Source organism: Oncorhynchus clarkii, chromosome 2 (genome assembly GCF_045791955.1).
Source record: "Oncorhynchus clarkii lewisi isolate Uvic-CL-2024 chromosome 2, UVic_Ocla_1.0, whole genome shotgun sequence".
Classification (NCBI taxonomy): domain Eukaryota; kingdom Metazoa; phylum Chordata; class Actinopteri; order Salmoniformes; family Salmonidae; genus Oncorhynchus; species Oncorhynchus clarkii.
In genome coordinates, this window is record NC_092148.1 from 68,054,196 (window position 1) to 68,067,981 (window position 13,786).

Below are 13,786 nucleotides of genomic sequence, written 5' to 3' on the forward strand. Positions count from 1 at the left end.
TATGACTTAAAGATTGCTGTACACCAGCGGAACCCATCCAACTTGAAGGAGCAGGAGCAGTTTTACCTTGAAGAAAGGGCAAAAATCCCAGTGGCTTGATGTGCCAAGCTTATAGAGACATACCCCAAGAAACCTGCAGCTGTAATTGCTGCAAAAGGTGGCTCTACAAAGTATTGCCGCTCAAGTTCTGTTTTTTTGTCTTATTTCCTGTTTGTTCACAATAAAAAAATTGCACCTTCATAGTAGTTGGCTGGTTGTGTAAATCAAACGATATAAACCCCCCCAAAAATAAATCTTAATTCCAGGTTGTAAGGCAACAAAATAGGAAAAATGCGAAGGGGGTTGAATACTTTCGCAAGCCACTGTAAATCCTATCCCATCTTCTCCTTTTTACAGGTACCTTGAGATGGGAATCAACCGTCGTAAGGATGCCCTGCTGCAGGAGAGGGAGAAAAGAGAGAGGGCCTACCTGCAGGGTGTGGCTGAGGAGAGAGACTACATGTCAGACAGTGAGGTCAGCAACATCAGGGATACCAGAGGTAGCAATCACGGCCTGGAGAGACCCAGGACAGCTCCCCAGTCAGAGTTTGACCAGTTCATCCCCCCTCAGACTGAGGCTGACTCTCAGTACTCCACTCTAACCAGTCCCTACTCCCACTATGCCCAGTATGTCCCCCAGACCAATGCCACCAGCCACTACCCCCAGCAGACCCTGTACCAGCAACAGGCCCTCTACCAGCAGCACCCCTACCAAAGTCAGTCAGTTTACTCCTCTGTACCCAGCCTGTCCTACCCTCAGGCCTCCCACTCCCACCAGCAGGCCCAGTCCTCAGGCTACCAGTCCAAGAACACCACCAACTACGAGGTGATCCGGAACCAGCCCATCATCATCGTACCCTCCTCCAGCGAGGGGGGGTATGGGGTGGGGAAGTACGGCAGCCTGGAACTGAGGATGGGCCTGGAGGAGAGGAGAATGGCCTCCAGCCCCATGTCTAATATATCTACTGAATCCTTCTACGCTGACATCGACCACCACAACGCCAGGAACTATGTTCTGATAGAGGACATAGAGCAGCTGACTAAAGGCTCTGCAGGGCTGGGGTCAGGGTTCAGCCTGACTGACAAGGACCTGTCCAAGGCTGACAGGCTACTCCGGGCCGCTGAAGCCAGGCGCACTGCAGAGGTAACTGTTATTTATTTAAAGCAGTGGCGGTCGTTGCTGTTTAAGATTAGGGAGGATTTTGTTATTTTTTATGATCCTTATTTTTATTACAGCATATTGGATGACTGTCATTCATATTCCATTCACCCAGCTCAAAATAACATCGGTTGGTTTCGGCTACTAAATGATACTCCAATTTTTCCTATAGCCATCATGAGGTTGCTACAACCTAGCCTACGAATGAAAGTTTATAATGCAGGTGCACAGGTCGAGAGACAAATTGGAGTAATCAAGGTGATAGACAGTGACACATTCAATACCACCTAGCACACTCTTGCTTGCATCTAACAGATCTAGGGTGTAACCATTAGTCCAAACAGTTGCACACTAAAGTTAATATTGGACAAATTCAGGTACGTTTATCTATGTTTCATTCCGTTGCTTCCGTTTAAGAAAAGTTTCTCAACAGAATCGGTGGAATGAATACACCCCTGACTACCCGCACACACAGTTCACTTTCATAGCAGCCACAGCATCATCACTTTGCTCGTTGTATAATTCTTTCTCGCATTTACTCACTATCCTCTCACCTTTTCCCTTCACTTGTGGACTTCTGCACAACACAACAGCTATCTGTGACCAGGCGAAAAACATTTCCAAGCCAAACCTTCATATCATAACTGTTAATCGCTACACACAGCTTACATCATTGTCATGATATTAGCTATTGTTAACTAATGCACTTTTGTACACCGTGCTGGTCCGTACAATTGACCTTATTTTAGAGCCCAAAAAAACGTATTACTTCCAGATCAACTGTAATACCATTGTAAAGGACAATTTTTCCCCTTTCCAGCAAAATCAACGACAAGACCTTCATGATGCCCATCTCGGCATGATTGAAGAAGGCAATGATCTCCGTTGGGTCTTTTTAAATGGCGGGTGGGGAAGCAAAACCTACTGCGTAATAGTAGATATGTAGTGTGGGGAAATCTGTCCAACTTATCACCTATAAAACCTACTGCGTAATAGTAGATATGTCGTGTGGGGAAATCTCTCCAACTTATCACCTATAAAACCTACTGCGTAATAGTAGATATGTTGTGTGGGGAAATCTGTCCAACTTATCACCTATAAAACCTACTGCGTAATAGTAGATATGTTGTGTGGGGAAACCTGTCCAACTTATCACCTATAAAACCTACTGCGTGATAGTAGATATGTCGTGTGGGGAAATCTGTCCAACTTATCACCTATAAAACCTACTGCGTAATAGTAGATATGTCGTGTGGGGAAACCCAATCTGTCCAACTTATCACCTATAAAACCTACTGCGTGATAGTAGATATGTCGTGTAGGGAAACAGATTTTTTCACCCAATCTGTCCAACTTACCACCTATAAAATGTAAATAAAACACTATAAAGAGTTTATATAATGTGTCATTACATACCTATTTGAAGGTTTGTCTCAAATTTTTATAGATTTATCTTCAGAAGTAAACAGTGGCTGTCTCGGCTTTTGAGAGTCGTGATTACGCAAAAAATGAATGCATTCAGTTGTACAATTGACTAGGTATCCTCTGTCCCTGTCCCTTTCTTGTTTTTAAACTGCGAGAGAAGCGTTATACCTGGTGGAGAGAGGCTGTACAACACAGAATGAGTTGCAAATGCACGTTACGTCACGATGTAACGTACCACGTCAGAGGGGTCAATTTTTTGGTATTTTCTCAAATACTATTTGATCATTACCATGTCAATCAACGCTGAATCGAAACTTAGTTCACATCCCAGATTTTGTTAGTTAGTTTTCATTGCAGCCTTGTTTGAATGCTGCGGTTGTGCATATTTGTACGGAATGGGGTTAGTCATGGTTAACTTCATAGTCAACATAGACATTACAACTAACACATTAGTAAACCCGCTACAATCACGCAGTACAGTGTACAGCAAGCAGTTTAGCTGTTACACCGGGGGCCCCGGTGGTAATAAAACAACAAAGCGAAAGCTTACCTGGACTTGGAAAGTTCCAGTGTTTGATAGTCTTAGCCCGCTAGCTAACATAATTAGCATTCCTCTCTGTTTGAGCCAATGGTTTGAGTAGGCTAAATTACCTGGCTGCATTAGCTAGCTAAGTAAGTGAAAGTGAACAAAAATACAATGAAACATAGCTATCTCTCTCTCTCTCTCTCTCTGCTGCTGCTTCTCCTTAGATTTTGAAGAAATGAATTTGTTCAAAACTGTTCAACTATTGTCTTTCTCTCTCTTTGAGTCAACTACTCACCACATGTTATGCACTGCAGTGCTAGTTGGCTCCAGTTTATGCTTTCAGTACTAGATTCATTGTCTGATCATTTGATTGTGTGTACAACATGTCAGTTCATGCTGCAAGGGCTCTGATAGGTTGGAGGATGTCCTCTGGAAGTTGTCATAATTACTGTGTAAATCTATGGAAGGGGGTGAGAACCATGAGCCTCCTGGGTTTTGTATTGAAGTCAATGTACCCAGAGAAGGACAGGAAATAGCTGCTACACCATGGTGCTACCCCACAGAGTGCTGTTGAGGCTACTGGAGACCTTCATTGCAAAACAGTGTGTTTTAATCAGTTATTTGGTGACAATAATATATTTAGTATAGTTTTATCAAAAAATGCTAACTTTTTAAATGTTTAACCACATACATGAAATTCACTTTATAAGATGGTCCTCCCCTTCCTCCTCTGAGGAGCCTCCACTGATTTAAAGTAAATGCTCTTCTGTGATATGTAGGTTTTGTTATATACTCTGTTTCAGTGTGTCTTGTGCAGGTTTTGCTGACAATTGCTTAAAATTCTATGCACTATGATGATGGTTTTATTTTCTTTGTTTAGGTGGCTGCGTTCCTGGGTAACTCGCGTCTGCACAGCTACGGTAAAGGAGAGGAGGACTCTATGGAAGAGCCCTATGAGCTGAAGCTCCTGAAGCAACAGATAAAGCAGGAGTTTAGACGAGGGACGGAGGGTCTGGAGCACCTCTCAGGCCTGGGCATGCCTCAGTACCTCTCCACTGACCCCAGCTACAGACATTTCCCTAAGGCTGAGAAGTACAGCATCAGCCGACTGACCTTGGAGAAACAAGCTGCCAAGCAGCTTCCTGCCGCCGTGCTCTACCAGAAACAGATCAAGAACCAGAAGAAGGCAACCCTGATGGACCCCAAGATAACAAAATTCTCCCCCATCCAGGAGAGCAGAGACCTGGAGCCAGACTACAGCAGCTTCCTGGGTTCTGGAGTCTCATCTGTCACCAACCTGTCCACACGAGCCAGACTGCTTCAGGATGAGATCAACTTTGGCCTGAAGAAGAACCTCTCTGAGCAGCAGAAGTACCTGGGCTCCTCTCTGGGAACTAATCTGGCTGGTTCTCTGAGCCAGTCCCTTAGCCTGGGGGGACCCACCATGAGGTCCACCCTACAGGATGACACCACCTACCCCAGCGGCACGAGCTCTCGCCCTTCCTCACGACCCAATTCCCGCCCCACTTCTGTCTATGGCCTGGATCTTTCCATCAAACGGGACTTGTCCAGCTCTTCTCTCAGGCTGAGGAGCGAGGGAGAAGCCCTGGATGCAGCGTTCGGCTCCGGGCTGGCCAGGACCAAGCCCACCAGCCTGCCCATCGGGCGACTCCCCATCGTGGCTCAGAACTCAGAAGAGGAGAGCCCTCTGAGCCCGGTGGGAGAGCCAATGGGCATGGCCAGAGCCTCAGCTGGTCCTCTACCACCTATCTCAGCTGACTCCAGAGACCAGTTTGGCTCCAGCCATTCCCTGCCGGAGGTCCAGCAGCACATGAGGGAGGAGTCCAGGGCTACACGTGGACATAGTGGGGTCTACGACAGAGACATAGCCTTCATCATGGATGATCTGGGGGGAGCGATGTCTGACAGCGAAGGTAAATGGCTCCGGAGGCTTTCACAGCACCCTGAGTCTCTGGACATGTCGCAATGCTCCTGACTGTTTGTATGTCTGCTTGAGAAGGCTTTGACTCTGTCTCTGTTGTCCTCATCACTTATTATTATTTTATCATCATGTTGTCTTTGTCTTTTATTCTGGTTTCTGTTTCTGCATTGTTTGATCTCTGCATGCAACACTATTTGTTATTTTGTCTTCTTTTGTCTGTCTTCTTCACCGATACATAATATGGTTGATGTTATGTATGAGACAGTGTGTCTGTGTTGTTATTAGCATGCTCCAGTTCTGTTCTCTTCTTTTACATGTTGGCTTCCTGGTTTCATCACTGACCAAATGTATTATGGGATGGATACAGGTCTTCATTTAAGCATACAGAACAGTAAAGTAACAATAATGTATTATATGTGATCGTAAATACACTTTAAGTGCCTCTGTGTGTCTGTGCCTCAATGGGTGGGAGACTAATGAATATGCTGGTAAACTGTCGCTACAATCTGGGTGCTATCTATAGTCTATAAAGGCTGTTAGATTCATGATAGGATGACAGAGAGAAACACCCTGGGACTACAGGCTGTTGTCTACAGTACACCACTCCTCCTCCTCTCTCCTCTCCTTTCATTTTCTTCTCCAGACAGAAAATGGTGTCTGGTTTTTGTAGGAAGTAGGTCAGGCCTTAAGACAGACTTATATTTACTTTTCAGCTATTGTGGAGCTTGGCCTGCTGTCAGCAACCATTTTAAAGGCATAATGCTGAATCACTATGTGTGGGTCTGGGTCTAGTTACTGTAATTGTTCAGACGATGCAGTCAGCCATTTATATTGTACCTGACTCACTCACTTTGTCTCTTTACCAGAAATACACACATACTATTACAGCAGTAATAATACAGAGAGCTTATGCTCACATTTATATTGCAATGCAATGCCATTTTTCCCCCTAAGGATTTTGTAGATTATTTGTTTGTGTATTTGAGTTTTAGATTTGGATCCATGTTGATAGTAGACTGATATACTGTACACTGAGTAAACAAAACATTAAGAAAACCTGCTCTTTCCCTGACACAGACTGACCATGTGAATCCAGGTGAAAACTATGATCCCTTATTGATGTCACTTGTTAAGTCCACTTCAATCAGTGTAGATGAAGGGGAGGAGACAGGTTAAAGAAGGATGTTCAAGCCTTGAGACAATTGAGACATGGATTGTGTATGTGTGCCATTCAGAGGGTGAATGTGTAAGACACAATATTTAAGTGCCTTTGAACAGGGTATGGTACTAGATGCCAGGCACACCGGTTTGAGTCTGTCAAGAACTGCAATGCTGCTGGGTTTTTCACACTCAACAGTTTCCTGTGTTTATCAAGCATGGTCCACCACCCAAAGGACATCCAGCCAACTTGACACAGCTGTGGAAAGCAATGGAGTCAACATGGGCCAGCATCCCTGTGGAATGCTTTCAGCACCTTGTTGACTCCTTGCCCCAATGAATTGAGGCTGTTCTGAGGGCAAAAGGGGGCGGGGGTGCAACTCAGTATTAGGAAGGTGTTGTACATTCAGTGTATGTTATTGTAGTCACACTACACAGTTATTTATAGCATATTCATCCCGACACATCTTGGGTATTTTCCATTTTGTATTCATGCATGTTGCTGTGAGATAAAATGTGTTTGAGTTTAAATTTAAATAAAGCTTGACATCGTCTTTTGCATGATGTTGGTTGCTTTGAATGTTTCCAAGTGACTGTAATGTGCATGCTCTCTTCTGATTGGTAGCATATTAATGTGTTCTCTCCCCATCTCTTCAGCTGTCCTTCTCACATCTATGTTTACTAACCAGAACCTCACTCCTCAACATGCCCCTATGTTTCTATTGGCCCAGCATAGTATAGTTACACACCATTTCTCTTTACGTATTTGAAAAGACAAGCAGAAACACACGGACACACGCACCCACACATTAATAACCATATATGCAAGCATTTTCATTTGAATAGCATGTTTTACAGTTTTACATTTACTATAAAACTGACCCAATGACAGGTGAATTAGTAGTTGATGAGCAGCAGAAGGCTCTCTTTCTGACTCTACATCAATAAGAGTGTCTATCTGCCTTGGTTCCAGCCCTAAATGACTCCATGCTGACACTGAACAGAGATGATCCCAGAATCTTTCATGAGAGTATCAGACACGGTAGAGTATTCTAGTTTAGTTCCTCCCCACTGGCCCTGCTGCCTGCCCTCCACTAATACAGCAGCACCATGTTAAAGGGACACTCCGCAATATGACATCATCATACCCAGCCGTACCCAGCCATGCCTCAAGGAAGGGCGCGAATTGGCAAGACAAAATAAGTCGCCCCACTGTGATGTCATATAGTTGAGTCTACCTTTTGATGTTTAGAATGCTTTAGTATCCATGTGACTTTACAGTAAGTCAATGCTATGCATTTGATATATTTGAGTAAATACCCGTGTATTTGTAGGTAGATCATTTTACAATTATTCTACAATTGCTGTATTATAACATACATCTTTCATGCACTTCCAATCAGAAATGCAAACTCCATGATGGACTATAATGTTATAAGATGTATTTTTTTGCTTTCAAAGCATGTGCTCCACTATATGTAGTTCAGTGCATGTGATATACAGTGTAAGTGGATGGAGACATAGCCCACTGAATAAGTCTTAGATTCAAGACGTTGTGTTGTAGCCGTTTCTAAAACATATAACTTTACACCCCAGCCGGAGGCCCCAACTGGAACATAGAAGGTGAGAGCTGCAGTGTGAACGGTCTAATCCAGACCACATCCCAACCCCATGTAGCTTAGACAATGTCTGCTTCCACCCCACAACACCCCACACCCCATGGTGCTCAATGACCTGATGCTGATGGTATCACGTACACAAACATTTTAGACCCATTTCTGGAATGACCCATTTTTGGATGGTACTTTACACATATCAACCTCATCATGGAATGACCCATGTCTTGATGTTAATGTACTGTAAACATATCATATGCGGTAGTGGTTCCCCAATCCATTTCTGGAATGATCCACATTTAAATGGTTCTGTACATATATCAAACCCATTTCTGGAATTCATGTTCATGCACCATTGCAAGGTGGCTCAGATACAGCTCCACATTTAAAAGCTATACATTACCACAACAATGACATATCTGAATACCGCATCAGTAGTTGTCGAGGGTCTCTCACACGATGATAGATGCAACAATGATCATGATGTTAGATCACCCTGATAACAACACCAGCTATCAATGTCCCACCTCACTGTCTCAGGGCAAAGGGAACTGTACTGTACTACTGTACTGTACTACTGTACTGTACTACTGTACTACTTTACTGTGCTACTGTACTGTACTACTGTACTACTGTACTGTGACTGTGGAAGACACTCTCCTCTGTCCACCTTCAGCGTGTCTCTACTGTGGCCCTGACCCATTGTGGAGATGTTTCACTATCTCTTGGCATGACCTGTTTATCAGCACACACGTGCACATACACGCGCGCAAACACACACACACACACACACACACACACACACACACACACACACAGGGGTCCCTCTGCATGCCATAACTAATTGAAATACATCCATCCCCATCCAGTCTCTGAAGGGGTCACTAATCTAATACAACTGGGGATGGGACAGAGCAGGGTTTTCACCACTCTGCCTTCACCTCTCCAGCTAGCTCAGATCACTGATCACCGAGAAGCAGTAGACATGGAGCGAAGGATGTGTTTATAAATTATTTGAAGGGGGTGCTACTCATGCCAATTCCACATAGCCACCTAGCTCCCGCCCCAAGGCACTTGTGTAGATCTGATAATTCACATAGACTCTGCCAAGCCTAGCAGAGAGTGACTTAGAGATTTTCAATATTGCTAATAACTTCAGATGTATATAAAGTGCGTAATATAGGGTCAGGGGCTAGAGGCTAGTGGTTTATTTGGAGTTGGGCATCTATCCTGCTTGTAAAGGGTTTGACCATTGACTATCCCCTCTCTGTCTGTGTCCCTGTCCGCATTTCTCCACCCGTCTCCCCCTCCCCATGTCTCTGTCCCTGTCCGCATTTCTCCACCCGTCAATCCCCCCCCCACCCCACCCCCCCCATGTCTATGTCCCTGTCCGCATTTCTCCACCCGTCTCCCCATGTCTCTGTCCCTGTGTAGCATACCACCTGAGGAGGGAGGACACTGACTGGTTTGACAAGCCTGCAGAGAGACAACATTGGATAAACGGACAAGCTCTGGACAGGAGACAGGTTAGAGGAGCTGGATACGTCTAAACTAGTTGACTACATTTAATAAAATACATTATAAACTGGCTGGTTTGAGACTCAATGCAGATATGCTGAAAGCTGTGGTATATCAGCCTGTACAACGGGTATGACAAAAAATATATTTTTTTACTGTTCTAATGACTTTGGTAACCAGTTTATAATAGCAATAAGGCACTTCAGGTGTTGCCTTGTGTCGTGCTTAAGAACAGCCCTTAGCCATGGTATATTGGCCATATACCACACCTTATTTCTTAAATATCCTACATTTTCTCATAATTGAATGTACATTGGTAGTGACTGTCTTTAGCTGAGTTGTATTGGAGTGCTGCAGTATTTTTGTTGTCGTTGTTGTAATCAATGTACTGGATCTTGACTGTTCTGATGTCCCTGTCCCTCCCACAGATGAAGTTGATTCCCTATGTGTATCCTCACACCCGGATTAAAGTACAGAGAGACCCCAAGGACAGCAGCGTTTCAGGTAGAGCACCCAAACGTACAGTAAACATTCTATAATGTACAAATCTATGGCTATTCAAATGGAATAATAGGATCTCAAACTCTGGAATTATAATATGACAATTCAGGCCTGTTTCATTGGTGTGGGTGTGTGTTCCCTGCAGGGAATGGCCTGGGGATTCGTGTGGTGGGAGGGAAAGAGATTCCTGGGAGTCGCGGTGAGATAGGAGCTTACATTGCCAAGGTTATGCTCGGGGGAGTGGCTGAACAGACAGGGAAAGTGGTGGAAGGTAAGTGTATGTGCACATGTGTGTGTAAGGTGTAAGTAGAGCAAGAGAAGGAGGAGAGAACAAGAGATGAGTCATCTTCTCTGGTCATACAGGGACACACTCTGATTTAAAGTTGAGAAAGTACTGTGGGTTATAGCCGATGAAAACACAGTTTACAGCAGCTAGAAGAGGTGCAGAGAAATGCTTGCGTGCTAGCTCCCTCAAATATAATACAATAATAAGAGTCAAATAGAAATAACAAGTAATAGAAGAGGTATTATGCATTGTAATAATATACTGTATTTACAAATATAAAGTGAGTATGTTAATCTGTGCAGAAAGAAAAAAGGTAAGTGACATTTGGAAAAATCTAACATTCTTATCGTGGTATATCATAACTCCTAAGTTCATGTTGTATGCATTTCAATTTGTACTAGTTCAGCTGGATGAGGTATATTGATCATTTCACAATTGTTCTGGAGGAGAGCCGATAAACTAATGGTTTAAGCAGGAATCTATTATTATATTAATAATACCAGGCCAATGTCAGCTTACTATGAATATCTTTGCCAGGCTATCTGAGCGAGCGCCAGAGAGAGAGAGAGCTTGTGTGTTCGCCTGCGCGTGAGCGGGCGTTTGCACCTGTCATGTCTTATTCTCTGAGATGTCAGATAGCCAGAAAAAAAAGCTCTGTCAGCTCACTCTGCCCCTTTGAGATGCCTGCACAGGATTAGTCATTATGCTGTATTTAGCACACACACACACGCACAGTCACACACACACACACACACACACACACACACACACACACGCACACACACTGTCACATTAGAAACTGTATTTACCCCCCCTCTCCATCTTTCTGCTTCCGTCCGTCATATTTCTGTAAAACTCTTCTGTCTGAAGCACAGATTAGTACAGGCTACAGGCTGAAGATAAGAACGTAGAAGAAACTTCAGAACACAGCACTTTAACTACCAGACATCCTGAACAATGTGACAGGAGATCTCTCCCACTGATATATTTTGGGGATTTACTCTGACGTGGTACATGTTTGAGCATCCAGACCCCCTGTGTTGAACCAGAGGGAAAGCCTTGTTCTTTATGGTTCTATAGCATAATCCACTGCAGTTAGGTATGTGAGGGTTCATCTACTCCCTCTCTTTGTCACACTCAGTTCAGACGTGGTGACGTCACACCCTGGCGGTGACGCTAGAGACATGTGACAGCCTTTGCTGAGAGAGGAAGGAGGAGTTTGAAGGACAAACACACACACACACACACACACACACACAAGCGAACTGATTTACACACACACACACACACACACACAATTGTCTCTCTCTGCATATCCCATCTCCCTACAATCCCCTTCAGTTTGTAATTGTATTTAGCGTCATACAGATTGTGGAGATAATTATGTAGACAGAGTAATTGTCCCAGTGTATTTTAATTATAACAGAATGTTTGGTTGTTTCTGTTATTCCAACATCTATTACACAGTAACCCTCCTAGGAATGGAAGCAACCATAGTAACATAGTGTTGTTTTGCTTTAATGTTGAGGTTTTATCTGACTTTCTTCAGTGGACTAAATTGCCATTATGCAAATGCTATGTTTCGACTTTTAGTGAAAGAGGATGGAACTGAACACTTGTGCCCTCAGGTGCAGAGAGAGAGAGAGAGAAAGAGAGAGAGAGAGACAGAGAGAGACAGAGAGAGAGAGAGAGAGAGAGAGAGAGAGAGATCGAGGATGAGAGAGAGAGAGAGAATGAGAGAGATAAAGAGAGATAGAGAGAGAATGAGAGAGATAGAGAGATAGAGGATGAGAGAGAGAGAGAGATAGAGGATGAGAGAGAGAGAGAGAGATAGAGGATGAGAGAGAGAGAGAGATAGAGGATGAGAGAGAGAGAGATAGAGGATGAGAGAGAGAGAGAGATAGAGGATGAGAGAGAGAGAGAGAGAATGTGAGAGATTGAGAGAGAGTGAGAGAGAGAGAGAGAGAGAGAGAGAGAGAGGACGAGCGGCAAAGAGCAGAGAAATATAGAAATAAGAAAAAATTAGGGAGAAGAGATGAGGAGTGGGGAAATGGGAGGGGGAGAGCGGTAGCATGTTCTAAATGTTTCTGTGGCCTTGACTATCTAATCTACAGAGAGAGAGAGATGTTAATTCAATCCTTTGTCGTCACAGCAGCTGGCGAGTTGCTTCGTAAGCAAAAGTCTCATGTGAAGTCGAGGTTTCGTTTGTGTAAGTGCAGCCACAGCGCCGAGGCTGCCATGGGTTTGAGTTTGCTGTGCATTTTCTCCCTCTCTATTTCTATCCTACCTTACTTTACTTTCTCTGGCGTGTTCTCTGAGCCTTGTCAGTTGTGTGAACGAGAACCTGAAAGAAAGACACTCTAGTCATGGACAGAAAAGGCAGTGGTATATTTCGAAGAGTTAGAGCCTACCCTTGAGAAAGAGTTACGCTTGGAAGCTTGGTTGGGTTGTGTTGTGTTCTGAGATGCACTGAGAACCAGGCCAGGTGTTCGTAGTCTGAGCTAGTCTCATGCCCTGACTGCATTATCGAGAATTGATCTCTTTTAGAATTGTCATTTAGAGCATTTATTTGCAGAAAATGACAACTAGTCAAAATAACAAAAAATACTGCATCATTTTTGTTATTTTGACCAGTTGTCATTTTCTGCAAATAAATGCTCTAAATGACAACATTTTGGGGGGAATTTGGGAGAAATATTGTTAGTAGTTTATAGAATAAAACAAAAATGTTAATTTTACCCCATCACATACCTATAAATAGTAAAACCCGAGAATCTGATTATTTCGCAGTGGTCTCTACATTTTTCCAGAGCTGTGTGTTTACATAGCAAGTGAAATAGATAATAAACAGAAGTGAAATAAACAATCAAAAATGAACAGTAAACATTACACTCACAAAAGTTTCAAAGGCATAGAGACATTTCAAATGTCAAGTTATGGCTATGTACAGTGTTATAACGATTTGCAAATAGTTAAAGTACCAATATGGGTTGTTTGTTCTTTGTGTTTGTTCTTCACTGGTTGCCATTTTCTTGTGGCAACAGGTCACACATCTTGCTGCTGTGATTGCACACTATGGTATTTCGCCCAATATATATGGGAGTTTATAAAAATTGGAATTGTTTGCAAATACTTTATGGATCTGTATAATCTGAGGGAAAGATGTGTCTCAAATATGGTCTCTCTCTGTAGGAATGCAGGTATTGGAGTGGAATGGGGTTCCTCTGATGGGGAAGACCTACGAGGAGGTGCAGTGCATAATGAGTCAGCCGTGTGCAGAGGCGGAGCTCTGTGTCAGACTGTGAGTCAAACAGCGCCCTCTCTCCTCTCATCCCTCTCTCCTCTCATCCCTCTCTCCTCTCATCCCTCTCTCCTCTCATCCCTCTCTCTCCTCTCATCCCTCTCTCCTCTCATCCCTCTCTCCTCTCATCCCTCTCTCTCCTCTCATCTCTCTCTCTCCTCTCATCCCTCTCTCTCCTCTCATCCCTCTCTCCTCTCATCCCTCTCTCTCCTTCCATCCCTCTCTCTGCTCTCATCCCTCTCTCCTCCCATCCCTCTCTCTCCTTCCATCCCTCTCTCCTCTCATCCCTCTCTCTCCTCTCATCCCTCTCTCCTC

The 13,786-nt window shown here is 43.8% G+C and overlaps 1 protein-coding gene across 1 annotated transcript in view; it reads left to right on the plus strand.

The window, feature by feature from the left end:
* The window catches only part of LOC139377987 (protein piccolo-like), a 153,085-nt gene that overhangs the window by 108,248 nt on the left and 31,051 nt on the right, over positions 1-13,786 (plus strand). The window contains exons 23-30 of the mRNA XM_071120551.1: positions 397-1,183; positions 4,030-5,083; positions 7,223-7,291; positions 7,846-7,872; positions 9,300-9,391; positions 9,812-9,887; positions 10,030-10,155; positions 13,363-13,471. Coding sequence (XP_070976652.1) covers positions 397-1,183; positions 4,030-5,083; positions 7,223-7,291; positions 7,846-7,872; positions 9,300-9,391; positions 9,812-9,887; positions 10,030-10,155; positions 13,363-13,471 — 2,340 coding nt within the window. The remainder of the gene's footprint in view (positions 1-396; positions 1,184-4,029; positions 5,084-7,222; positions 7,292-7,845; positions 7,873-9,299; positions 9,392-9,811; positions 9,888-10,029; positions 10,156-13,362; positions 13,472-13,786) is intronic.